At 39.3% G+C, this 26,211-nt stretch overlaps 1 protein-coding gene across 1 annotated transcript in view; it reads left to right on the forward strand.

Moving 5' to 3' along the window:
- EPRS1 (glutamyl-prolyl-tRNA synthetase 1) overlaps nucleotides 1-17,249 on the forward strand; it is a 64,155-nt gene extending 46,906 nt beyond the window's left edge. The window contains exons 21-32 of the mRNA XM_006055946.4: nucleotides 1,420-1,471; nucleotides 1,942-2,151; nucleotides 2,593-2,665; nucleotides 3,934-4,013; nucleotides 4,245-4,346; nucleotides 5,389-5,544; nucleotides 6,036-6,233; nucleotides 6,696-6,869; nucleotides 10,269-10,429; nucleotides 13,342-13,420; nucleotides 16,717-16,781; nucleotides 16,887-17,249. Coding sequence (XP_006056008.1) covers nucleotides 1,420-1,471; nucleotides 1,942-2,151; nucleotides 2,593-2,665; nucleotides 3,934-4,013; nucleotides 4,245-4,346; nucleotides 5,389-5,544; nucleotides 6,036-6,233; nucleotides 6,696-6,869; nucleotides 10,269-10,429; nucleotides 13,342-13,420; nucleotides 16,717-16,781; nucleotides 16,887-17,037 — 1,501 coding nt within the window. The 3' untranslated portion in view covers nucleotides 17,038-17,249. The remainder of the gene's footprint in view (nucleotides 1-1,419; nucleotides 1,472-1,941; nucleotides 2,152-2,592; nucleotides 2,666-3,933; nucleotides 4,014-4,244; nucleotides 4,347-5,388; nucleotides 5,545-6,035; nucleotides 6,234-6,695; nucleotides 6,870-10,268; nucleotides 10,430-13,341; nucleotides 13,421-16,716; nucleotides 16,782-16,886) is intronic.
- Nucleotides 17,250-26,211: the final 8,962 nt, after the last annotated feature.

Below are 26,211 nucleotides of genomic sequence, written 5' to 3' on the forward strand. Positions count from 1 at the left end.
AGGGAAGCCCGGTCGGTATACTGTGATCTACGGAATTTCAGAGTTGGCTATCTGCAACTTAGTGACTGAACAGCAAAAATGTTATTTTTTTCTCTTTTTCCTCCCTTTAACACAATTGTTAACCTAACTATACATATTGTTTTGACTTTAGCAGATTTTTCAAATGAAAACCTTTTGTGAGGACTAAATGAGAACTTCATTTGAAATAGGTTTTTAAAATGGTTGGTTAAATATGAAACAAACCTGGTTTAAAGATGACACCCGCTGTGGAATAGACAGTGTTACGGTATTTCCAATCCATGTGAACAATACGATTCCTCCATTATCCCCATCCCAAAATTAGTGTGAACTCTATGTGAGGTTCTTTCGAAGCTAAACTTAAACTAAGCTGATGTTAGCAGCTACTACTTAGAGATACTTTGGTGTTAAGATTTTTTTAGCTGAATTTCAAATCTTGCCTCTCATCTCTCATGGCATACACAGAAGGTCTCCTTAAACAAGAGAATACAACTGTGACTTTTCTTGCGCATCGACTGGGTGATTAGAATTATAGAATAGTAGAGGCGAGAACAGAACATTTTACCTTTTACCTTCTGACTGCTTGTGAAAGGGCCAGACTTCATGTAGACATTTTGCTGAGATGTGTCAAAGTGAGAAATGGACAATTCAAATGTAAATACATTCAGCTTTTAAGCCAGTAAGCCAATAAACTAAAAAGATGGACTTTTTATAAGACATAACTATTGGGTAGACTTTGTGTGTGAATTTTAAGACTGCAGTTTGCTGAATAATTGTCAGTGTTTCAATAAAAAGATTATTGCCTAGAATAGTTTTTTGTTGTAGACCTAATTTATTTTGGAAGCATCTATTTCTGTGACTTTTATTGACTGAAGTTAAAAACTTTAGAACATGTAAGGATATATATGCACACACACATATACACATTTATGTATTGACATATGTATATACATATAGCCATTGTTTTTTTACTATTTACAGGTTACTTACAGTGAGACACTGATGTTACTCTAATTTATCTGGATTGAGATTGGCAAAAACTTCTTTTTATTTTTTAGTGAGAATAAATTCTGTCTTTACTACAAATTAGTAGTAGTTTATAAAGAACTTACAAGGTAACTTATAAAGAACTTTGTAAAAGGAACGTCTGCATTAAAATCATAGCTTTTGGTTAGGCTTAGCTTTCCTAATTTTTGTGGACAGTATCACACTACCCTTTAAGAAATGACTAAACTATTTTCTAGGATAAAAAGATAGGGATGAATACAGAAGAGATATAAACAGAGAAATAACTCATACTGAAGAAAAACAAGCCATTTTGAAGTTTCGGGGTTTATTTCTATTGAGCCTCAAAGCAGTTGCTGGATGAAGAGATTTATATTTTATTTTTTATATCTACAGGTTGGGTCTTGAGGCCAGAAAAGAAGACAGTCTTGCAGATTGGTATTCTCAAGTGAGTATGGGCTCAGTTGATTGCTTCTTTTAAATTTCTCAAAGGCTACTTACAATTAGATTCTAAAATCCAGATACAGAGTAATAATGTATAATGCCTTTAGTAATCCATAGTATAGTCATGTAGCGTGTCAGTTTTCAAAGCATGCCCACAGAAAGTATTGAACCGAGAAGTAGATCTATGAGATAGTCATTATTTTATTTTTGTTTTGTTTTTTGGTGAGGTGAAAGTCTTAGTCCAAAGTAACAAAACAGTAAAACAGCAGAAGCAAGTTAGCATGCAAGTCTTACGACCTTAGAGCACTCTTGTTTCTTAGAAGGATCTAGAAAGATCCATCGTACATGCACATTAAGAGGATTCACCAGCAAGGAAAGCCTCCAGACTTAAAGCTTGACTGTCATACTCTTGGCACTTACACTGTAATTTTGGTTCAATTTAGGCTTCATAGAATGTATTTTTCTTTTAAAAAGGTCATCACAAAGTCAGAAATGATTGAATACTATGATGTAAGTGGCTGCTATATCCTTCGTCCCTGGGCATATTCCATTTGGGAATCCATCAAGGACTTTTTTGATGCTGAGATCAAGAAACTCGGTGTTGAAAACTGCTATTTCCCCATGTTTGTGTCTCAAGGTGCATTAGAGAAAGAGAAGACTCATATTGCTGACTTTGCTCCTGAGGTAAATTAGCCCGCTTTATCTATTTTTGCAGTTTTCTCTTATAAAGTCAGAAGTATATTTTCAATTCACACTTGAATAGTAATTTAAAAGACAGGTTACAGCAGTCAACTTAGAGAAATGTAAAGCCATTTAAAAAAATTATATTTCTTTCATCGGTGTAAATCATGATTCTTTTTGTTAATTAACTGGCTTTTACCTTTCAGTAAAAATTATAAATACAGTATAAATTATAATTTATAAATTATAACATACTATGATTTTATATTATAAAATATAAAAATTATAAAGATAGTAAATACTTTTTCTCATGGTGAACAGTAGTGGTTATTTTAACTTGCTTAATTGATATAGCAAAACTTGAAATAGAAATTTGCCTACATCTGTGTTCTTTCTGTAAAGTGCTGTTTTAAAAATGTATGAAAAATGATTTTATGTTGCTAGGTTGCTTGGGTGACAAAATCTGGCAAAACAGAGTTGGCAGAACCAATTGCCATTCGTCCTACCAGTGAAACAGGTGAGGGTGGGCGTTGGAACACAGGAGAAAAGCTCATTGAACATTAGAGACAGCTTCCAGAGTTGAGTTTCACCTTTTATTTTGTGATATTTGTAATTCCTGTTGATGATACAAAGTTTAATGAATGTTGATAAAGATGAGTGCAGATTTGAGTGGCATCGAATTTTGTTCTCTGACAGTATGCTTTGTGGAGCTCTTTGTCATCCAGATAAAGTTTTTGTTTTTTTTTAAAAAAAAAAAAACAAAAAAAAAACACTTGTATCATTTTTAATTTCATGCTATAATTTTTCAGAACTTCCCATGGAGTTTTATTCTTGGAATTGATTATAAAATTGCAAACACTAGTGTTTTATGTCATATTGACTTGAAATTAGTCATTTTCAGGTTACATTTATATAGAGTTTTTATAGGGTAATAAGTGATTTCATTTACACCTTGTATTATTCTCACAATGGTGTAGTTAGGAAACTAGAGACAGCTACTCTTATCTCCACTTTGCAGGTTAAAGAAAAAAGTTCTCTGACGGGATAAATGGTTTTCCTAAAACTACACATAATAAATGGGAATACCGCTTGGAAAGTTCGAGCCTTTGGGCTTGTCAGTGTCTTCCAAAGTGGTTATCCATCTTTAGAGCTAGAGATTGTTTGCTCTTTATTTGATACTTTCAGTGATACTCTTAATAATGATGCATTAGTAAAATTATGACACCAACTTTTTTTTTTTCACAAGGCAGATTGGCAAAGTTTTCTTTTTGTTTTATTAATTGTAGATAATCCTGAATAGGCTATGATAAGACAAGTGTCTTAACTTAAATTATCAGTTCATGGCAAGAGCTTTCAGACTCTGGGTAGACACAGCAGATAGATTTAATGTAAAGTTTGGTAGCTGCTGCATTTAGCAGGTTATTTAACTTCTCTAAGCTCAGCTTCCACATTTTCAGTATTGAGATGATATTTATTTCATGGGTTGAATGTGAGGATTGAACAGTGTAATGAATGCAAAGAACTTAATATAGAACATAGTATATACTGTAAGATGTTCACTTAGTGTCTTTAGAAACAAAACACTGAGAAGTTGTCAAATGTAAATTTCATTGTGAAGAACATAAAATACGGTCAAGTTTTTCCTTGACTAATCCATTTTATGAACTACAATACCGTTTACTCACCTGCACAGATACAGCGCTTTAGTTCCTATTATGTTGCTGGTTTAATGGTACAGCCTTCAAGGGGAACGACTAACTGCCCATGCTTCCCTTGTCTTTTCAGTAATGTATCCTGCATATGCGAAGTGGGTGCAGTCCCACCGAGACCTGCCCGTGAAGCTCAACCAGTGGTGCAACGTGGTGGTAGGTGCTCTCCCATCTTACAGTTCTTCATTCTTCTTCTTAGCCATTAAAAACACACACACACACACATTCTTTTTCTTACTTTTAGATTCAAAGGATTGGGAATATGAAAGCATTTTTTAAATATTGATATTTTGGATCACAGTTAGGATTTCTGATTGCTTACCACATAAAGTTGTCACTACAAATTGAAAAGCTCTAACGATCAAACTGTGTTCTTGTCTCTTCCAGCGTTGGGAGTTCAAGCACCCTCAGCCTTTCCTACGTACTCGTGAATTCCTCTGGCAGGAAGGGCACAGTGCCTTTGCTACATTTGAAGAGGCAGCAGAAGAGGTATAAAAGTTGTGTTCCATGTTAATTCTGTTCTAATTCTTTGTCCAGACTATGCATTCCACCCCCTCCCCCAGCTGTGAGTAATGCAGTGCTATCTACATGGTAGTAATCATTCAGTAAATAACTAAGTTGAAATTTGGTCTGACTCGAAATGACATTATAAGACAGCTTTCTGGTATAAATTGTTTTGTTCCTTAAAATTTACATATCACCTCTTAACGTTAAAAGCAGGTTAATTCAAATATGTTAATGTTAGTTGCTCAGTCATGTCTGACTCTATGCAACCCCATGGACTGTAGCTCACCAGGCTCCTCTGTCCATGTTATTCTCGTGGCAAGAATATGGGAGTGGGTTGCCTGCCATTCCCTTCTCCAGAGAATCTTCCTGATCCAGGGACTGAACCTGGATCTTCTGCATTGCAGGCAGATTCTTTACTGTCTGAGCATGAACTTAAGGAACTGCGTATTGAAATTTTATTAATAAATGTACTGTTTTAAATTTTCAGATGAAAATAGTTTTGGACTTCAATTTATAGAAGAAATTATTATAATATCATGGGTGAAATTAATTATTCTTCAGGATGTCTTCACCCAGGTTACTGTGTATCTTTTATAAGCATTCATTTTTCTCTTATATTCTAAATTTATGTATATTAAAAATTATTCTAAAACAGATAACTAATGAGAACCTACTGTATACCTCAGGGGACCTTATTCAGTGCTCTGTGGTGATCTAAATGGGAAGGAAAAAGAGGAAATAGTACAGCTGATTCTCTTTGCTGTACAATAGAAGCTAATGCAACATTGTAAAGCAATTATACTCCAATAAAAATTAATTTAGAAAAATGTTCCATTTCTTTGAGTTCTGCTTTGTCTTTCTTAATGAATTCACACTGGCTGCTTTAACCTTTCCAAGAAAAAAGATTTTTGTTGTTTGAAGTGCTTTCCCCACCACAGTTAGTTTTAAATGGTACCGTTTTTATAGATCTGTAACCAATAAATATAGCATAAATTTAAACACTTTTACATTTAACATGTTACAGGTTTTGCAGATACTTGACTTATATGCTCGGGTATATGAAGAACTCCTGGCAATTCCTGTTGTAAAAGGAAGAAAGACTGAAAAGGAGAAATTTGCAGGAGGAGATTACACCACTACAGTGGAAGCATTTATATCTGCCAGTGGAAGAGCTATCCAGGTATCAGTCTGCCACAGAGGATTCCTAGGGGACTGAAAGCATAGCCATGGCCAATCTGAGAAGTTTCTTCTGCCATCAGAGAAGTAGACTCTTTAAAAAAAATATAAATATCACATGCTTCTAGGTCGTATTATAATTTCAGGCCAATCTGTCCCATTCCCCCCGAATCTCCGATGTCAGTTAAGTCAAGCTTGTATCCTGAATTACCAGAGCATGGATATATTTTTTTAAACCTTTGTAATTAAAGTTACTCCTATGAAAGGGTCTGCCTTCAGCAGAAGAGGTATAATAGTTGTCTTCTGTATTAATTCTGATAGAATTTTTTTTTTAACTAATCTTAGTCTTTTTTGTATCAGTTATGCTTTAAAAACTCATTTAACATAAAAAGGGAAGATAAAGCAGATCTAGTGCCATGCTAAGGTGTGTGGTCTTAACAGTAGTTACTTTCAAAGGCAAAATAGGTTGTTAAAAGATGTGTTTCTCTATTTTAGGGAGCAACATCACATCATTTAGGACAAAATTTCTCTAAAATGTTTGAAATCATTTTTGAAGATCCAAAGACAGCAGGAGAGAAGCAGTTTGCCTATCAGAACTCCTGGGGCCTGACAACTCGAACTATTGGTGTGATGACCATGGTTCATGGGGACAACGTGGGCTTAGTGTTACCGCCCCGTGTAGCCTGTGTTCAGGTAAGCAAAGTATTCCTGGTCATCATTTCTTTTATAAAATTCAAGCCATATTTAGTGAAGAAAATTTAAAAGTGCGCTTTTCTGAATGTCATTCAGGTAGGTTTTGCTAATATGGAAACAACACAGAATACAGTCTAGATTTCAGTGTTGTGTAACTATGTGTATTATTCATGTTACTGTTTTCTACCCTTGAAAATTTTCTACCTACTTTATAAAACTTCTAGAAATTATTTTTTGAAATGATTTATAATAGGTTAAATGAGAAACAAAAATGCATTCATCATGGACAAACAATATGCAGCTCATTGCTAGATATTCTGTGTAGACCACAGAAGTTGATTGCTGTGAAGATTTATAGCCACTAGGAGGTTTTAATTTGTGAGTACTAGGTGGTGATTGTGACTTCATTACTTTTGTATGATGCTGCTTTGTATAAATTTGTAATATCACGCTGGATTCTAGGTGGTGGTTATTCCCTGTGGCATCACAAATGCACTTTCTGAAGAAGACAGAGATGCTCTACTTGCAAAATGCAATGATTATCGAAGGCGGTTACTCAGTGTCAGTATTCGAGTTCGAGTTGATTTGCGAGATAATTACTCACCAGGTTGGAAATTCAATCACTGGGAACTCAAGGTAAAGTCTTCCGTTGCGTATTTTACTCCCACTCTCCCAATTTGGAATTTTGTTGTTTGAATAAAAATGATCTTGAAGACCTTGTTTATGGTTAACAAACCCCCTGTGGTTGTTATTAAAATGTTTATATCAAGAATTCATAAAATAAGTTATTTCAATAGTAAGACGATCAGAATCATGGTGCATGGACATCAGCTGTTAATAGCTGTCACTGGTGCAGCTAATCAGAGTAATTTCACGCCACAGGTTCACAGTGGTGTGTTCTTTCTTACTTTGTATATTCAAGTCTAGTCTAAATTCTGGTTTAATGTTTTTAATTTAACTTTTATTGCACAGTCATTAATAGGTGATCTGTGTTCTTTATTCCATTTTTCAGACTTCTGAGATTTAACTTTTTCTTAATGATGAAACAGGAAATCTTGTTAGAACTAGCAGTTAGGAGTCAAGAATTTATGAACTCATATTACAGGCAGTGGATGGGAAGAGGTAGTGAAGTTGCAGGTTCAAGCTTTCAAATATGCAGTCTTAGCCATACTGGGATTATTCAGTATTAATGCACGTTGGGTTCCCAAAATTGCTCATCTTTATTTGTCTTAAATGGCCCCTCAGATAAATCTCTGCTGAAGGATAGTAGTTACATTGATGCTGCTTTCCTTTTGTGATATATTTTTTCCTTTACATACTCTCCTACCTTTAATAAAGACTTTAAAGTTGTGTAAATTTCCCTTTAATTGCAGTCTTTTTTACTTACTTGGAAATAGCAAGTGTGTGATTTCAGTAATACCTTCTCTAAACCCATTTGTACTTGCCCAAGGTACCAAAAAGAAACTTATCCCTTGCTACTAACTGGACTGAAAGGTAAAAAATAGTCCTCCACGCTTGTGGGCCTCTCCTTTGCCTTCCTCTGGTCTGTCCCAGCCCTCCCTTGCCCAGGATAGGATGGAGTCCTAGTGCATTTTTATTGTCATGTCTTTTTAGTTTCTTTTAATCAGGAGTAGTTCCTCAGCCTTTCGTTGTCATCCATGGTATTTACATTTTTGTAAATATAGGTCAGTTATTTTATAGAACGTTCTTCTGTTTTGATGATTACTCATTAATTTTTGCCTTCTCCAGTAACTTTTCTTCTCTCTTCCTGCTGAGGGTAGTCTCCCACTTTTGATTTTCTGATTTTCTGCACTGATTTTTATTATTTGTATGCATGCCTTAATTACCCTGCAAAACATGAAGCTTCTTCAGGACAGGATCTCTTTCTTATTCATCTTTTAAAATATCATTGCACTTAACACTGTTTCTTAACGCATGTATCAGTTCAGTTCAGTTCAGTCTCTCAGTCGTGTCTGACTCTTTGCAACCCCATGAGCTGCAGCGTGCCAGGCCTCCCTGTCCAACACCAACTCCCAGAGTCCACCCAAACTCATGTCCATTGAGTCACTGATGTCATCCAACCATCTCATCCTCTGTTGTCCCCTTCTCCTCCTGCCCTCAATGTTTCCCAGCATCAGGGTCTTTTCAAATGAGTTAGCTCTTCACATCAGATGGCCAAAGTATTGGAGTTTCAGCTTCAACATCAGACCTCCAATGAACACCCAGGACTGATCTCCTTTAGAATGGACTGGTTGGATCTTCTTGCAGTCCAAGGGACTCTCAAGAGTCTTCTCCAACACCACACTTCAAAAGCATTAATTCTTCGGTGCTGGACTTTCTTTATAGTCCAACTCTCACATCCATACATGACCACTGGAAAAACCATAGCCTTGACTAGACGGACCTTTGTCGGCAAAGTAATGTCTCTGCTTTTTAATATGCTGTCTAGGTTGGTCATAACTTGCCTTCCAAGGAGTAAGCATCTTTTAATTTCATGGCTGCAGTCACCATCTGCAGTGATTTTGGAGCCCCCCAAAATAAAGTCTCTCACTGTTTCCATTGTTTCCCCATCTATTTGCCATGAGGTGATGGAATCAGATGCCATAATCTTAGTTTTCTGAATGTTGAGCTTTAAGCCAGCTGTTCATGGGGTTCTCAAGTCAAGAATACTGAAGTGGTTTGCCATTCCCTTCTCCAGTGGACCGCATTCTGTGAGACCTCTCCCTTATGACCCGTCCGTCTTGGGTGGCCCCACATGGCGTGGCCTAGTTTCACTGAGTTAGACAAGGCTGCGGTCCATGCATGTATACATTCATCCAATGTATACATTGGATGAATAAAGGGAAACAATAAAATAATGTGAAAGTATACAGTATTTTGTTCCAGAGAATTGTTATTTTATAAAGTAGGTCTTCTCTAGGGGGTAAATCTTTTTTTCTGGAGTAAAATTTACATTTTTTCGTTTGGCTTTGGTTTGGGGGACGACTGATCAGCTGAACTGTGTAGACAGGCTCCTAATTTAAATTCAAAACGATTATAGAGGATCATTCACTCAAAAAAGGAAAATATGTTAAAGTTTTATTTGTCTGGAAGTTTCTAGCCCCTAAAAGTGGGCTCTTTCTTAAGCCTTAATCCACTCAGAGCAAAGTCATTATGTGGATTCACAAGGATTGAACGTCCACAAGGCTTAAACTTGCATATACTCCTTAAGCTCCTTTGTAAAAACCCTGGGCTCCTGGGGAGTGGTTCTCAGAGTGCAGTCCCAGGACCAGCAGCTCAGCATCACGGGAGAACTTGGTGAAAGTGAAGGGAGAAGTCACTCAGGCATGTCCGACTCTTTGTGCTCCCATGGATTGTAGCCCGCCAGGTTCCTCTGTCCATGGAATTCTCCAGGCAAGAATACTGGAGTGGGTAGCCAGTTCCCTTCTCCAGGGGGTCTTCCCAACCCAGGGATAGAACCCATGTCTCCCGCATTGCAGATGGATTCTTTACCATCTTAGAACTTGATAGGATTACAAATTCTCTGGCCACATCACTGGACCTACTGAGATCAGCAACTCGGGTGGCGGAGCCCAGCAGTATGTGCTTTGACAAGTCCTTCAGTAATTCTGATGCTCAAGGTAGAGCAGCCAGAGCCAGGGCCTTCCCACCAAAGCACACCATGTGCCATGAATGAGTCCAGGATGTGCCAAGGAGCCCACTGTGTTTACCCCCATGCAAGTGTGATTTTCCATGTGTGCTGTTATGTGAGAGAAGTTAGGAACAGCGAGCTGGACAGCTGCCTTCGTGTTTCCCCATTAAACTCTTTCCCAGCTCAGAGCCACATGGGCAGTAGCTTCATCCTTAGGTTTATGCCTTCTCATTGGAATAGGTTTTTGAAGTATATCAGGAATATTACCTTCTCTTTAAAATGGTTTGCATCTGTCTTTGTGTTTCGGATATTTATGATTTATAGTAGGTAAAGCCATGACATCAGTCTGTTTATTCAATTGGAGATGTGCATGTGTCATTTTTCACTGCTTTTTTGTTTTCTAGGGAGTCCCGATTAGACTCGAAGTTGGGCCACGTGATATGAAGAACTGTCAGTTTGTAGCTGTCAGACGAGACACTGGAGAAAAGCTGACAATTGCTGAAAATGAGGCTGAGACGAAGCTTCATGCTATTTTGGAAGACATCCACATTAACCTCTTCACCCGGTCAGTTCCTTAGAGTTGCTTGTGTCTCCCATCTTCTCATTGTGCTCAGCCTTTGAGATCTCTACCAAGGAATCCGTGATTGGGCCCCCATGGGAAGTCATCTTTCCCTCCGAACTCCCATGGTTCTTAATTGGCCTTTCTCTTTGTTTTTTTGACTCATATTGTGGTTATTTTCTATATGCTTTCTGCTCCCTGTTGGGTGTGGAGTGATGGACTGTCTGTCCCTTTGACTGATTTGGGTTCATTTTAGATCCAAGCTTTTATGATACATCAGATTTGAGGTGCAGAAGCACTGATTCTCAGTTGTTGGGTACACATTAGCAGCACCTGGGGAGCTTTTCAAACTACCTGTGCCTGGGACCCTCCCCGAGAGGTGTTAATTTAATTGGCCTAAAGGGCCTGGTGGAGAAGGCAATGGCACCCCACTCCAGTACTCTTGCCTGGAAAATCCAATGGACGGAGGAGCCTGGTAGGCTGCAGTTCATGGGGTCGCTAAGAGTTGAACACGACTGAGTGACTTCACTTTCACGTTTCACTTTCCTCCATTGGAGAAGGAAATGGCAACCCACTCCAGTATTCTTGCCTGGAGAATCCCAGGGATGAGGGAGCCTGGTGGGTTGCTGTCTATGGGGTTGCACAGAGTTGGACACGACTAAAGCGACTTAGCAGCAGCAGCAGAGGGCCTGGCACCTTGAGTACTAAACGCCCTCTGGTGGTGAGAATGTGTCACCAAGGCTAAGAACCTCCTGAAGGGGGTTGGGTGATGGGAAGGCTTGAGGCTGCCCTGACCTCTGGAGAGGGGACTTTTTGAATCGCAGATCTCAAGGCAGAGGCACTAGAAGATGGGAGGCCTATGTGTGGCACCTTATTTTCTTTCCTGTCCACCTGAAGCAGAGAGGAAGACCTGTGGCCACTGGGGATAGAGGCTCAGTTTGGGGTGGGGGGCCTTGCCTGCACCTTCCTCATTTATCCTCTAATACCTGTGTCTGATTCATGTTCATCTTCAGTAAATCTTGCACATAAGGAGTGAATCAGTTTTGTCCTTGGCTTTGGTGCTTTTAAGTGATGGTAGACAAGTGAACTTGCTTTTGTTGGCTGGCTTGCCTTAAAATGCTAATGATAATAACGTCTCTTGAGGTTGACTTTCATGGATTTATTTGGCCAACAAATGCATAATTCATGTGAAGTTCATCTGAACTCAGAACAGGAGATACTGTCAGAGACACAAGATTAGAAAGCTGCCTGTCCTCGTTGCTGTCACCTGAATAGTGCTCTCAGCGCAGTGATTCTTCTCCAGAGATTCTCTTCAGAGTCACCTGGGAGCTTTGGGAACAGAAAAATACCTGGACCTTATATCTGGAGACTCTGATTCATAGTTTATTAAGATAGATTCTGCTCATCTGTATTGTTAACATGCTCTGTGTGATCCAGATGTACACCCCTGGTTGGAAAAGACACTGCTTTAATGGCTAAAAAAACAGGACTTTTTTATTGACATTTTTAAAATTTTTAATTAGGGGCTAATTACTTTATAATATTATGGTGGGTTTTACCATACATTCACATGAATCCACCACGGGTGTACATGTGTCCCCCATCCTGAACCCCCCTCCACCTCCCTCCTCATCCCATCCCTCAGAGTCATCCCAGTGCACCACCCCTGAGCACCCTGTCTCATGCATCAAACCTGGACTGGTGATCTGTTTCACATATGATAATATACATGTTTCAGTGCTATTCTCTCAAATCATCCCACCCTCACCTTCTCCCACAGAGTCCAAAAGTCTGTTCTTTACATCTGTGTATTGACATTTTAATTCAGTAAATTTATTAATGTAAGTTGCTTACATTAATAGTGTATTTTTTTTTTCCTTACTTAAGGCTTCAGCCTTGGAAGTGGCATATTCCTTTCTGTATCTCATTGGCTGTAACTTAGTCACTTGGGCCCACCCACCTCACTGCAAAAAAGTCAGAAGAAAGGGAAACAGATTTGGTGGACAGCGAATAGTCATGGTCAGGGTTCCCACAGTCTAGCCCTGAGGTTCAGAAAAGAAACATATGCCTTCTCTTCATTGGTCTCCACCCGTTGAGTGCTCCTCGTGTGATGTGTGACTGTGAGTGTGGAAGAGAATAATATTTATTTCATTTCTGGAACCTGAGGTTCTTACAGAAGACTTACAGAGTATGTGAAAATAGCTTGAATAATATATATTTATGTGTTTTTTCCTTTTTTAAACATTTTCATGCCTTTGTGTTTGATTCTCACAACAATTTGATATGGTGGTTAGATGAGTATTTTTCCAATTTTGTGTAAGGGAAAACTAAGACCAGAGAAGTTTAAATAATAACCTAGACTCTGGTAGGTAATAAGTGGTAAAGCCAGGAGTTAGAATATTGATCAGTAGATATTTAATGACTATGACAAAAGTAATTGTTATCTGCGTGTGCTTGGCAAATTTTTTAATGTTTCCAGTAATGCAGTGGTGAGCTAGCTAACAGCTGGTGATGAAGCTCACTGACTGTCACTGCTGGAGACAAAGTTGAGGTTCATGTTGAATTCGTCTCAATTCCAAGTTGTTATTCTTTCATTAAATTATGCCATTAAAAAAAACTTTGTCATATTAGTAAGAAAAAATATGTATTCACTTCTAATTCTGGGTAGCCTGTGGCTCAGTGGTAAAGAATCTGTCTGACAGTGCAGGAAATGCAGGAGATGTGGGTTTGATCCCTGGGTCGGGAAGATCCCCTGGGAGGAGGAAATGGCAACCCACTCCAGTATTCTTGCCTGGAAAATCCCATGGTCAGAGGAGCCTGGCAGGCTACCATCCATGGGGTTGCAGAGAGTGGGACACAACTGAACTAACGCGTGCTTTAATTAGTAAGAAAAAATATGTATTCTAATTACTTGATAGGGCTTCTGAAGACCTTAAGACTCATATGGTTGTGGCTAATACAATGGAGGACTTCCAGAAGGAGCTTGATTCTGGGAAGGTAAGAGAATTCTGAAAATCTTTTAATATAAACGTATTTCAGTGAGTGGTATTTTAAGACTCATTGAATTTATGTATCATGTTAATCCCTTTTTCAAAGCCTGTCACATAAAAGGTTTATATATTATTCAGCCTCTGTTTCCATTGACTTTCCTGCAGCAGTAAAATATTCTGTCATTTTTGGATAACACTGTGAACTGATTTTATAAAAGCTCTCTCTCATGTTCATTAGGCTCACTGAAGGAGTTTCATTCTGTATGACCCCTAATATTTTCATTATTGAAAAATTTCATTTTGTTTTCTCAGCTTAAGTTCTTAAAGTAAACATTGTTTTAGTTTTAGAAATGTAATGGGCAGATTCCTAAAATAAGGAATGCCTGTTTCTGATCTCTCACTGTTTGTACTTACCCAGATCTTAATTGATTGATCTTTCTGAATAATGAGTGAAAAATATCACTCGTTTCTAAGCCTGTTTTTGAGAATGAGTGGGTACTACTGGATTCCATAAAACTGCACGGGTTTTCCTAATGGCTCATTAAGGTTTTATCAGTTTTGTGTGCTCTGTATATGCACATGTTCCCAGCCAAAACTTAATTTTCATAAAGAAGAGGTTTCAGTTTGTAAAATTATTAATTACTGGAATGAATCACTTATGAACTTTAGTATTCTGGTATACATGTTTACCTATACAGCCTGTTCTGTGTCCCCAGATTATAAATGAGAAAGCCACAGGCCAGAGTCTAAATGAATTACCCCAAGCCATACAACAGCAGGCCTAGTATTAGAATTATGACAAAAGTAATTATACTAATTAGGGTCTCTCTTCTGATTCAGCTTAATGTACTTTTTCTCTGTATCTTTTTAAAAAATTCATCCTGAGTGTATAAGACAAGATTTTAGTAGGTTGTGATCATTGACCTCTTAATATGTCTGTCAGTTTACTAATCTGAAAAATAAGTACAAAACAGTATCAAAATCCCCTTCTGATCTATAATTCTATAGTATTTAGCCTTCTATTATTCTTGGTTTTTTGCCTTGGTAATCTTCCACCTTTCTGATTTCCATCGTTTGTCACTTGACTTCAAACATATTTCAGATTTCTATTTCTTCTAGCCTTTTTGCCTGAGAATGGACACTGTGTATATTTTTTCTTCCACTGTGATTTATTTACTTTTTCATAATTTTTTTGTTCCGTAAAGTATTGAATTTTATGATTTCCTTTATTATAGAAATATGGTAGTCATTCTTACAGTAAAGTCTATTAAAGACATTGCATAAGAGTTAATAAATCAATAGAGTAACTTATCAGTTAATCCATTGCTTTCAAAGAAATGAATCTCAGCAGATATTAGTGGAATCATATTCTAATATTAGATAAGCTGTTGGAGACATTTCAACATCTGTCCTGAACCAGAATACAGTATTTTGGTTGTATGTCCAAAGATCACAGAGAGACCAAAACAACTGTTGTTTCTTGTATTCAGTAGTCAGTTTCATCTCCCATCTCACCTCTCGTTGGTCAGCTTAGCTATGTTGACTGACTGTCAAGCAAGCTTTGAAGCTATGGTAAATAAAATTGGATTTACTGGGAGGGGAGAAGGAGGAAGGGATCTTTGGAACTTGAATGTAAGTGAGAGTTTGATTTTCTACCCTTCCTTGTTGGTATAAATGAAAAAAAATTTTTTTTATATATCTGATTTGTAGGACTTGATTTTAGTAAATTTTTCCAAGGAGGTGGTCTTAATTGAATGAAAAGTAGATGTCATTTATATGTAACATATACTTGTTACTGTTGACATAAATATATCATTAATTTGTTGATCATTATTTCTATTATTACATTACTATTTCTCATCAGTAACATTTCTGCTGAAGAGTTCAAGAAACTATATATTGCAAAAGATTTTGTCTTTTTAAAATATAGATGTAGAAAAAATGAAAGATAAAAAGGTAAAAACCTTTCTATGGCTGAATAAATCACCTAAAAATGTGTATTCTCCTTTCACATTAATGAATTATGTGCATAAATAATAAGAAATTTCAGATCTTATCAAAAGCTTTGAGGCTAAAAAGAATTGAATCTTTTGGTTTTTGTTTTTCACAAAATTATCATTTATGAGTCCAAATACATCTAATAACAACTTTGGTTGAATTTGTTTACATGCTTTACCATTTTAAATTAAAAAAATTTTTTTTAGAAATACCTTTTCAAGTCTTAGTGATTTTTTTTCCTTAGTGCAAAGAAATAAGACTACTGTAAAATTTGTTAATATTATAAAAATATATAGCTTTGTGTTGTACATTAACAAAAATAAAATTTCTAAGAAACTAAATTTAAATTTATTGCAGTTTTTGTAATTGGGTTAGTATTTATATCATTGCATAATTAGAGACTGATTAAGGTTTTCCCCCCACTCTGTCTTCTAGAATAAATTTTAAATAATACTTTTAAGAATGTTCAGTTTTTTCATGCTTTTTGTTTATATAAATGCTAATGATTTATTAAGTTTCAATACAGGGAATTAACTTTGTTAGTTCAGCTCTTAAATCTGTAGGTTTGTTTTTTCTTCTGTTTTCATTGCAGAGTTTCTACATTTAGATTTTACATTAATTATTTATATATCCAATAATTAATTTTATATTGTCTGTATATAAAATTAAAATTATATACTTAATTATATGAACTTCCTTGGTGGCTCAGACAGTAAAGAATCTGCCTGCAATGCAGAAGACCTGGCTTCCATCCCTGGGTCAGGAAGATCCCCTGGAGAAAATGGCTACCCACTCCAGTATTCTTGCCTGGAGAATCCCATAGACAGAGGAACCTGGTGGGCTGCAATCCATGGGGTCACAAAGAGTTGCACAGGACTGAGCAACTCACACTTTCTTTCACTGAAAATCAGTTTACTATTTGTCTTCTCCATCCTCCTGATAACCATGGAGCCAGGTAGAGCAGGCGGCAGTGCAGATTTGAAATGAGGATGATTTGAAATTCACTTTTTGTTCCTTCTCTTCAGCACTATGTTGCAGCCAGTTTATTTGGTCATTTAAGTATATTACAAAGATGTCTTTGTTATGGGCCGATGTTACATAAAGTGTGGGTTTGGGATAGTGGAAAACATTGCTTTCCTATCTCGGGCATCTCGGAGCAAAGTTCTTAGCAGGTTTGCAAGGTGTCATGGCCTGAAAAGGGCTGGGAGGCCTGTCCTTTTTGCTTGCAGGTTTAATGCAAAACTCAAATGTTCCTTTTATAGAATGGAAGGAGTTGTAAATACTGAACATTTTTTTTCTTGTTAGATTGCTCAGATTCCATTCTGTGGGGAAATTGACTGTGAAGATTGGATCAAAAAGACCACTGCCAGGTAAGATAATTATGTTTAACAGATAAAACCTATGAGGTATTGCAATGAAAAAGAATAGAAATGCATGGTATAAACGAATGGAATTTTTATTTATTTTTAATTCAGGGATCAAGATCTTGAGCCCGGTGCTCCTTCAATGGGAGCTAAAAGCCTGTGCATCCCCTTCAAACCACTCTGCGAGCTGCCGCCGGGAGCCAAGTGCGTGTGTGGAAAGAACCCTGCCAAGTACTACACCTTGTTCGGTCGTAGTTACTGAGGCATACAACAAAACCCCAGCTCCGACCCTCCTCACTTTTTAAAAAAAGAACTGATACTAATCTTCCCAGATAGAGACAGTTTTATGATTTTTTTAAAAATAGAAGTTCTAAAAGGAAGTCACATGAGACAAATACCTATTCTTATGCCTAAATCAACAGTGGAAAAAAAACTTTTCTGTAACCAGCCCCAGTAATAAATATCATGAACTAATACTGTTTCTTGTATTCATTTGTTTCTGAAATACCTTAATTCTATGCCACAGTTATTCTAACCGTTTTGCTCCATGTAGCCCTCTTGTTTCAGACCTTGCACCACCAATTTCCTGTTTCTTCTGTGTTGGAGTGCTTCCTTTTCATAACTCCTTGGAATTTAAAATTGCCCTTAACCTTTCTGTTTAAAAAGTAAAATACAACCACAGATGTCCCAAAAGAGATTTCTCTTGAAATCTGTTGAAATTTCTTCCTGATTACTGTGGGGTCTTTAAAACACCACTCATGATTTACTAGAGTGATAAGCCCTCCTCACCTCTACTTCCAACTTTGTGCTTTTAGTCACTCACCCTGCTTCTGCACCTGCCCACCCCCCTCCCCGCCCCGCACACTTCTGTTCTCACAGAGGTCACACTGCCACTTCTGCCGAGGCTGACTTCTTAGTTCCTTGTCTTACCACATCTCACTGCTTTAGCTCTGCTGCTAGAAAACATTGCTCTTTTTTTCCCCCCCGCTAAAATCACTCTCGCGATTTGCCCTCTTGCTTTTGGCTCTTCTTTCTTTTCTTTTAAAAATGTATTTTATTATTCTTTGGTTGTGCTGGGTCTTCGTTGCTGTGCTCAGGCTTTCGTTGCAGTGAGCGGAGGCTGTTCTTTGTTGCATTGCTCAGGCTGCTCGTTGCGGGGGCTATTCTTGTGAAGCCTGGGCTTTAGTAGTTGTGTGTGGCTCTACGGTGTGCAGGTTTCAGTAGTTGCGTCACACAGGCTCAGTAGTAGTGTCTCGTGGGCTGTAGAGCAACTGGCTCAGAAGTTGTGGTGCCCTGGCTTAGTTGCCCTGCAGCATATGGGACATTCCCGAACCAGGGATAGAACCCATCCGTGTCCCCCTGCATTGGCAGGCAGATTCCTATCCACTGTGCCACCAGGAAAGTCCCTGTTTTTCTTAGTCATGTGTCTTCCACTGGCTTCCTTTCCTTGGCCTGCTTGTTAAGACATCGGTGTGCTGTGTCCATACTTGCCCCTCTTTTTCTTTTAAGAATTATTTTTTTTTAATGTGGACCATTTTTAGTCTTTACTGAACTTGTTAAAATATTGTTTCTGTTTTGTGGTTTGGTTTTTTGGCTGAGAGGCATGTGGGATCTTCGCTCCCCTACCAGCGATCTGTCCTGTATCCCCTGCTTTGGAAGGCGGAGTCTTAACCACTGGATTGCCAGGGAAGTCCCTGGTTACTCTCCTGTTCCTTAATCAGCCTCATCTCATCCTATGGTTTCAAGTAGCATTAATAGGATGATGACTGCCAACGGTTTTCTCTCCCAGACTGAGCTTTAGCCCTCCATCCCAACTGCATGTTGGGTTTTCTTGAGTGTTGGATCAACATTTCAGGTCAACCTGTCTCAAAAACCTCATTTCACTCTACTCCCAGACCTGTTCCTCCTACATACAGTATTTCCTGCCTGAAAGATTAGCATTACGAAAATGGACCTAGTCACTTAAACTAGAACCCCAGAGTCCTCCTGGTTGGCTTCTCCAGCACCCCATCAGCCACACTTAGTTGGCTGTGAAACCTATTCCTGTTACCTCTGATGTCTCTTGGGTCCCTCCTTTCAGCATCAAGGTCACCTTTTCACCTGTTCCCTCTTACACTGATCACTCTACTGCCTCCAGTTTCGTCTCCAGGCCAGACTATTGCACATTCCCACAGGTGTTTTTTTCCTTTTTCCTAAAGTACAGTATGTTGAGACTTTTTTTTCCCCTTAAAATCCTTTCGTAGCTCACCATCGCTAACAGGATAATAAAATGTAGTCTCTTTCTGTTCAGCCTACCTGTCTAGTCTCCTTTTTAACCAGTCTAGTAGAGTCCTTTGCAACCTAACCATTTGGGATTCCCTATAAACCACACGCTATTTCTCACTTCTGGCCCTTTGCCTGCAATGCCTTTCATTCCCCATTTCTTGTCTACTTGGTTTATCTCATTTCAGAGCCCTGCTCCATCTAATATGTTATCCCACTTGGTGGTGATAAATATAAAGGGAAAAGTTTCCAAAAAAGGACTTGAAATTTGAGCTGTGCTTTGAAGAGTGAGTAGAATTTTAATAAACAGAAGAGGAAGGACTATCTAGGCAGAAGGAAAAACATATGCAAAGCCTTTCAAAGTATCTGCTGTGCATGAGAACACAGCAAAACTCTCCTGAAGTGGTAAGAAATTATAGGAAAGCAGATTGCATAGAACATGCTTTCAGATGCCTAGCTTAATGAGATAGGTGTCTGAGCCATACTTGTGTACTCAGAATTATTATTGATATATGGCAGTTCAGGATGTTTTATCTTGCTTTTCTACTCTTAGTAGCTGTGTAAACTTTCTATTCCTTCAGCTGAAGGAGAGAAGTCTAATATCTGTATCATAGTTACTCTACCTCATAAAGTTCTCAGAACAACACTGAGCGCATAATAATAGCTAGTGTTAGTTACGACACTGATGCAGGGTCACTTGGAGGTTGCTCCTGGGATATATAGTTCTAGTTAACAGTAATTACCTCGGTGCCTAGGAGTTTGTTTTTTGTCTTCAAATTAATAAATGCTTTAAAGCAGCAGTCCTCGACCTTTTTGGCACCAGGGACTGGTGGAAGACAGTTCTTCCATGGACTGGGGAATGGGGGGTGGTTTCAGGATGATTCAAGAGCATTCTATTTATTGTGCACTTTTTGTTATTACATCAGCTCCACCTCAATCATCAAGCATTAGATCTGGGAGGTTGGAGACCCTTGCTTTGAAGGACAAGGTGTATTTTATGTTTTTGCCAGTCCCTGACAAAAGCCTGAAAAGTAGTTGAAAGACTAACCACATTTTGTTCTGTGGCCCCTGGCTGTTCTGGAGGCAGTGGCCATCTCTGATACACACACAGATAGATCCCATGCTATTGTTTGAGGCTTCAGATCCGCAAAACCAATCACAGAAGAGCTTGACCTTTGCTGTTTTAAAGAAATCCTCACTACTTAAAGGAACTCTCGAGAAAGCAGTTATGTTAGGAAAGGAATCCTTAACTCCAAATCTATGTGTGATAAATTGGCTGTTTTCTTAAATTGAGGTTCAGCTAAAATATCAAAACTCTTCCAAATATCTTAAGCACAGTGGTGCTTTTCAAGAAGGTATGTCAACCTGACTGCAAACACTATCCTTTTAGAAACTATCACTATTTTCTACTCGCAGGCTGCAGTCACTAGCCGGATACGTGACCGACAGGAAAGTGATTGTGTGCCTAATATTCATGGTTTTCAAAAAGAAAACAAAGAGGTCAAGGTATATATTTACTGCAGGCACCGCTCGCTGCGATTTCTGGTGTAGATCCCGTATTAGTAAACTCTAGTTCATCCATGATGGTGTGTTTAGAATAGTTCGTAATTATGTCAGTAAATCACATGAAGCCTTCATGAAAATTGGGCAATAACGGCAACTCATTTGGCTGCTAGTGGCGAGGTCAGCAGCAGTGGAACATTCCATAAGGCAAGCAAAGAGACATGATTTGAGAGTCCAGATATACCACCCTACTTATAGCTGGTTTTCATTATAAATATTAGTCATCTGTTATATAACTATATAACTTTTGCTATTTTTTTGATAGTTGGTGATTTTTCACTGATACATGAGTGAGATAAATGTATAAAGCTGTGGATTTAACTGTAGAGTTCTTTTGTATTTAAGTTGCAGTCATTGTCTTTTAGTGTGCGGAAAGCAAAAACATTTATTTTTTATTGAAGGATAATTGCTTTACAGAATTTTGCTGTTTTCTGTCAAACCTCAACATGAATCAGCCATAGCTATACATATATCCCCTTCCTTTTGAACCTCCCTCCTATCTCCCTCCCCATCCCACCCCTCTAGGTTGATACAGAGCCCCTATTTGAGTTTCCTGAGCCATACAGCAAATTCCCGTTGGCTATCTATTTTACATATGGTAATGTAAGTTTCCATGTTACCCTTTCCGTACATCTCACCCTTCTCCCCTCTCCCCATGTCCATAAGTCTTTTCTCTATGTCTGTTTCTCCATTGTTGCCCTGTAAATAAAAGGAAAAATCTTTGTCTCCCTACACTGAAGGGCTTCTCTGGTGGCTCAGTGGTAAAGAATCTGGTTGTCAATGCAGGAGATGCAGGTTCGATCCCTGTGTCAGGAAGATCCCCTGAAGAAGGAAATGGCAACTCACTCCAGTATTCTTGCCTGGGAAATTCTGTGGACAGAGGAGTCTGGAGGTCTGCAGTCCATGGAGTTGCCAAAGAGTCAGACTCGACTCAGCCGCTAAACAACCGAAACACATAACTGTGCTGCTCAGCAGCTCCGGGAGCATCAGGGGTCTGTGGAGGCAGCTGCCCCGGCCCTGTTATTTGCAAACATATCTTTGGTCCTTTGTCACTTTCACTGTGTCTGCAAAGTGCTAGCCATTTATTTCTTTAACGAATTGAGTGCCTGCAATGTACCAAGTGTTAGAGCAGACAGTAGAGAGTTAAACATGTTTTTTCCTCTTGGCTTCCTCTTCTCAAAACTTCTATTTTAGATGGAAAATCAGGCTATCAAGTGGACAAGGAGATGGACTGAGCGTGGGCGGCCACTGCCTAGTGATGGTCACACTGACACATCGTGAGGTGATCCCTCCAAAGTAACCCTGTAACAGCCCTGCCGTTGAGATGACAGCAGCTGGAGGGTGCGATCCATCCCATTCTGCCAAACCATCAGGGTTAGAATAACAGGCACAAACACATGTCTGGGGCTCAGCGGGTGATGTTAAACCGGTGGCTTCGTTCAACCTGACTGAAAAATTGAAGAGCTTGGAACATCAATCGTACTGAAATGATATAAAAATATTCTATTAAATAAGTCTCAGATGATACAGCTCTGTTGGCAGAAAGTAAAGAGGAACTGAACAGCCTCTTAATGAGGGTGAAAAAAGAGAGTGAGAAAACCAACTTAAAACTCAACATTCAAAAAACTGAGGTCATGGCATCTGGTCCCATCACTTCATGGGAAATACATGGGGAACAAGTGGAAACAGTGACAGATTTTATTTTCTTGGGCTCCAAAATCACTGCAAATGGTGACTGCAGCCATGGAATTAAAAGATGCTCCTTGAAAGAAAAGCCATGACAAACCTAGACAGTGTATTAAAATGCAGAGACATCACTTTGCTGACAAAGGTCTGTATAGTTAAAGCTATAATTTTTCCAGTAGTCATGTACAGATATGAGAGTTGGACCATAAAGAAGGCTGAGCACCAAAGAATGGATGCTTTCAAGTTGCTGTGCTGAAGAAGACTCTTTCAGATCCTTTGGTCAGCAAGGAGATCAAACCAGTCAATCGTAAAGGAAATCAACCCTGAATATTCATTGGAAGGACTGATGCTGAAGCTGAAGCTCTAATACTTTGGCCACCTGATGCGAAGAGCCAACTCATTGGAAAAGACCCTGATGCTGTGAGAGACTGAGGGCAAGAGGAGAGGACGACAGAGAATGAGATGCATAGATGGCATCACCGACTCAATGGACAGGATATAATGAAGGACCAGGAAACCTGGCGTGCTGCAGCCCACGGGGTTGCAAAGAGTTGGACACGACTTAGCAACTGAGCAACAACAACAAAGTCTCACGTAATAGGGTCACCAAAGCCAAATTTTGTGATTAAGAAACACCTGTTGAATGAGTGAGGAGCTTGGGGCTCAACAGACCGGTGACAATGTTAACACTGACATTACTTTGCTGCTGCTGCTGCTAAGTCGCTTTAGTCGTGTCCGATTCTGTGTGACCCCATAGACGGCAGCCCACCAGGCTCTCCCGTCCCTGGGATTCTCCAGGCAAGATCACCGGAGTGGGTTGCCATTGCCTTCTCCAATGCATGAAAGTGAAAAGTGAAAGTGAAGTCGCTCAGTCGTGTCCAACCCTCAGCGACCCCATGGACTGCAGCCTTCCAGGCTCCTCCCTCCTTGGGATTTTCCAGGCAAGAGTACTGGAAAATCCCATGGAGGGAGGAGCCTGGAAGGCTGCAGTCCATGGGGTCGCTGAGGGTTGGACACGACTGAGCGACTTCACTTTCACTTTTCACATTACTTTACGTGTACTAAATATGTAATTGGCTTCTCAGGTGGCACAGTGGTAACGAATCCGCCTGCCAATTCAGGAGACAGGGGAGATGCAGTTTCGATCCCTGGGTCAGGAAGATCCCCTGGAGTAGGAAATGGCAATGCACTCCAGTATTCTTGCCTGGAAATTTTCATGGACAGAGGAGCCTGGCGAGCTATAGTCCCTGGGGTTGCAAAGAGCTGGACGCACCTGAGCATGTACTTGCAGGCACACAAATACGTGACTGTACTATATTTCCTTCCAGCGTTCATTTTCTCACTCTTCTGAACAATTATTCCAGAGCTTTTCTCCCCTCGGATTCTCAGTACTTCCCCTTTCTGACTTTTGGTTGATCAGGTTGATGTCTATTTCACTAAGAAGATAGAGACAATATGAAGAGACCCACAAGAACCCCCACCATATCTTCCCCACTCAAGTGTCCACATTTCCACCTTCTCTGCTATTTCAGATGAACTATCGTCTTTTTTAAAAATTATCATTTGTTTTATTAAAATATAGTTGATTTATAATATTATGTTGGAGAAAAATGCCAACCCACTTCAGTATTCTTCCTGGAGAATTCTATGGACAGAGGAGCCTAGTGGGCTACAGTCCATGGGATCACAAAGAGTTGGACACTACTGAGTAACTAACACACATTGCATTAATTTCTGCTATATGTCAATAGCAAAGTGACAGTTATATATATTTCTTCATATTCTTTTCCATTATGTTATCACAGGATATGGAATATAGTTCCCTGTGCTATATGGTGCTGTGCTTAGTCACTCAGTCATGTCCGACTCTTTGTGACCCCATGGACTGTAGCCTGCCAGGCTCCTCAGTCAATGGGGATTCTCCATGGCAGGGATACTGGAATGGGTTGTCATGCCCTCCTCCAGAGGATCTTCCCAACCCAGGGATCAAGCCTAGGTCTCCCACATTGCAGGCAGATTCTTTACTGTGAGCCACCAGGGAAGCCTAAGAATATTGGAGTGGGTAGCCTATCCCTTCTCCAGGGGATCTTCCCAACCCAGGAATCGAGCCGGGGTCTCCTGCATTGCAGGCAGATTCTTTACCAACTGAGCTACCAGGGTAGCCCATACAGTGCTATTCCGTAGGACTTTGTTTTTATCCATCCTATATGTGTTTACATCTGCTAATCCCAAACTCCCAATCCTTCCTTCCCCTACTCTCTCTGCCCCTTGCCAACCACAAGTCTGTTCTCTGTGTGAGTCTGTTTCTGTTTTGTAAATAAGTTCATTTGTATCATTTTCTTATATTCTACATATAAGTGATACATGGTATCTGTTTTTCTCTTTCTGACTTAATATGATAATCTCTACATCCATCTATGTTGGTGCAAATGGCATTTCATCCTTTTTATGGCTAATATTCAATGGTATATATAATATGTACCACGTCTTCCATATCCATTCATCTGTCAGTGGTCATTTAGGATGTTCTGTGTCTTTGCGATAGTAAATAATGCTGCCATGAACATGGGGGTGTATGTATCTTTTTGAATTACAGTTTTGTTCAGATAGATGCCCAGGAATGGGATTGCTAGATCATATGGCAATTCTATTTTTAGCTTTTTGAGGAACCTCCAGTCTGTTCCATAGTGGTTGCACCAGTTTATATTCCCACCAATAGTCACACCCCCTTCAGCATTTATTATTTGTAGATCTTAAAATGATGGCCATACCATAAGCTAGTATGAGGTGGTATCTCATTGTAGTTTTGATTTGTATTTATGTAATAATTAGCAATATTGAGCATCTTTTCGTGTGCCTGTTGGCCATCTGTATGTCTTTAGAGAAATGTCTGTTTAGGCGGATGGACATTCTTCTCATAGCAGAGGGCACCCCCTCCACGTGTGCACTAAAACTCCTCACCTCTGGCCGCCCTGATGGTAACACTTCAGCAGCTCTCTCTGTGTATCATCACATCTTCTTTCTCTACTGGATCTTTCCATCAGCTTAAAAATGTGCTGTTACCTTCCCCAGCCTAAAAATACCCTTTCCTGTCTCCATATTCCTTTTGCTTTGCAATAAAACTCCTTGAAAGGATTATCTGTACTTGCCATCTCCAATTTCTTTTCTCTGTTCTCTTGAACCCAATTCATGTTGTTCAGTCAGCAAGTTGTGTCCACCTCTTTGCGACCCCATGGACTGCAGTGTGCCAGGTTCCCCTGTTCTCCATCGCTCAGAGAGTTTGCTCAAACTCATGTCCATTGAGTTCAGTGATGCTGTCTAACCATCTCAGCCTGTGCTGCCCCTCTCCTTTTAATCTTTCCCAGCATCAGGGTCTTTTCCAATGAGTCTGCTTTTTGCATCAGGTGGCCAAAGTATTGGAGCTTGAGCTTCAGCATCAGTCCTTCTAATTCTGGGTTGATTTCCTTTAGGATTGACTGGTTTGATCTTGTAGTCCAAGGGACTCTCAAGAGTCTTCTCCAGCACCACAGTTCAAAAGCATGAATTCTTTGGTGCTCAGCCTTCTTTATGGTCCAACTCTCATATCTGTACATGACTACTGGAAAAACCATGGCTTTGACTAGACAGAGCTTTGTTGGCAAAGTGATGTCTCTGCATTTTAATGCACTGTCCAGGTTTGTCATAGCTTTTCTTTCAAGGAGCATCTTTTAATTCCATGGCTGCAGTCACCATCTGCAGTGATTTTGGAGCCCAAGAAAGTAAAATCTGTCACTGTTTCACTTCAGTTTGCCCTCTCACTAAGGTCACCAGGGCCTCCATAAGGTTAAATCCAGTCATCATTTCCAGTCCTCAGTGCTTCTTGTCCTCTCAACATTTGACCCAGCTAGTTCTCTCCTCTTTGAAACACATTCTTTCTTGAATACTA

Source organism: Bubalus bubalis, chromosome 5, assembly GCF_019923935.1.
Source record: "Bubalus bubalis isolate 160015118507 breed Murrah chromosome 5, NDDB_SH_1, whole genome shotgun sequence".
Lineage (NCBI taxonomy): Eukaryota > Metazoa > Chordata > Mammalia > Artiodactyla > Bovidae > Bubalus > Bubalus bubalis.